At 45.9% G+C, this 1,968-nt stretch overlaps 1 protein-coding gene across 1 annotated transcript in view; it reads right to left on the bottom strand.

Annotated features, from left to right (window-relative positions):
- Arfgef2 (ADP ribosylation factor guanine nucleotide exchange factor 2) overlaps window positions 1-1,968 on the bottom strand; it is a gene marked incomplete at its 5' end in the record, with an annotated part of 87,856 nt that overhangs the window by 63,498 nt on the left and 22,390 nt on the right. Inside the window, 1 exon segment of the mRNA XM_008835575.3 lies at window positions 1,066-1,196. Coding sequence (XP_008833797.2) covers window positions 1,066-1,196 — 131 coding nt within the window.

The raw sequence follows: 1,968 nt of genomic DNA on the forward strand, positions 1-1,968 counted from the left end.
TAGCACTTAGGAGGCAGAGGCAGGCAGATCTCTGTGAGACTGAGGCCAGCCAGGTCTACATAGTGAGTTCCAGGCCAGCTGTGGAGCCCCTGTCTCAAAAAAGAAAAAGAAGGGGCTAGAGAGATGGCTCAGTGGTTAAGAACACTGGCTCAATTCCTAGGTAGTACAGACTACCATCTGTAACTCAAGTTCCAGGGGAATCTAGAGCCCTCTTCCAGCCTCTGTAGGCACTTACACACATCCAGGCAAAACACTCATACACAAAAAATATTTTTTTTAAAAAACAGTAAAATAGCCGGGCACTCGGGAGGCAGAGGCAGGCGGATCTCAGTGAGTTCAAGGCCAGCCTGGTCTACATAGTGAGTTCCAGGACAGCTGGGGCTACAGGGAGACCCTGTCTCAAAAAGACCGAAAAAACAAACAAACAAAAAAAAAACAGTAAAATAAAATCTTCAAAAAACATATAGCAATGAGGGTAAGGGCAGTAACAATAGTAACTATAAAGCATGAGGCCCTATAATTAGGCCTGTCTCATTTCACTCACCCTGCAGGGTGATTTCCCACCTTCCCATCTTTCAGATGAGGTTCAGTCAATCAGAAAGCTCTGGAGCTGCTTAGAGTGAAGGAGCTGAGAGCTGAAGTCAGCTCTCTGGCTTTCAAGTCTGTTTTCTTCCCTCCACAATAGAGATACCCGTGGGCCAGCTGCTTCATTGTGGAGAACACTAGGCTTCACTGGGGTGAATTTGGGGCTTAAATCTTTGTCCATGAAGCAGAGGTTTCCAAGCAGGGCAGGGAGTGGAGTTTCCAGGCCTCTTGTTCCTCTAATGCCCCTCCAGGTTGTATTAGTCAGTGAAAAAGACAGCACACATTCTATAGGCTAACTGCTTTGAACATATAAACTAAGAGTCTGGATAGTGGAGATAGGGTGCACCGTAGCAGCTGCCCAAGTTTAGAAAACTCTGAAACCTTCCCACACCAACCCTGTGGGAACCAGGGAAGGACAAAGAACAGAACATGAGCAACTAGTTCATGAGAAGCACATGGCCATGACTGCTGTAAGCTTACTTTGGGTCTGGAGGTCCTTCCCCAAGGGGTTTCATGGATAGCTTGCACAGGGAGCGAAACACCAGAAAGGCATCCTTCTGTAGAATGTGAGAGAACCTAGCAGCCACTTGATGTCCTTGTACATCCGGTTCCTAGGATAAGAAACAAAGGAAAAATCCAGGGGCAAAACAGAAGAAATGCAATTACCTCATGGAAATTTAAATTCTTGAATTTATTCAACTGGGAAGAAAGGGGAAAAAAGGGCAGACTAGGTGTCACAGGGGCATCAGCAGAGCAAGTATAAATCTCATTTATTCCTTTTTTAAAAAAATATTTTATTTACTATTTTTATTTTATGTGTATGAGCGTATTGCCTGCATGTATGTGAGCGCACCCACGTCGTGCATTCCCGCAGAGGTCAGAACAGGGCTTTGGATTCCCCTGGAACTGAGTTAAGGACGGTTCGTAGCTGCCATGTGGATGCTGGGCATCGAACCCAGGTCCTCTGCAAGAGCAGTCAGTGCTCTTAACCACTGAGCCATCTCTCCAGCCCATCTCACTTATTCTTTAAAAAGCTGGTACGAGGGTAGGAGTGGTGGTGCACACCTATAATTCCAGAAGCCCGGAGGTGGAGGCAGAGGATCAAGAGTTCAAGGTCAAGGGCTGGAGAGATGGCTCAGCAGTTAAGAACACAGGCTGTTCTTGAAGCAGACCCAGATTCAATTCCCAGAACCCACATGGTGGCTAACAGCCACCTGTAACTCCAGTTCCAGGGGATGTGACACACTGTTTTGGCCTCCTTGGGCACTGCATGCACATAATGCATCTACACACATCCATTATGTAAAACACTCATACACATAAAATAAAAAATAAATATATGAATGAATTTGCCAGTTATAGTGGTGTATGTCTTTGGTCCCA

The sequence above is a fragment of the Nannospalax galili genome, unplaced genomic scaffold, assembly GCF_000622305.1.
Source record: "Nannospalax galili isolate Female #2095 unplaced genomic scaffold, S.galili_v1.0 scaffold2378, whole genome shotgun sequence".
Classification (NCBI taxonomy): Eukaryota; Metazoa; Chordata; class Mammalia; order Rodentia; family Spalacidae; genus Nannospalax; species Nannospalax galili.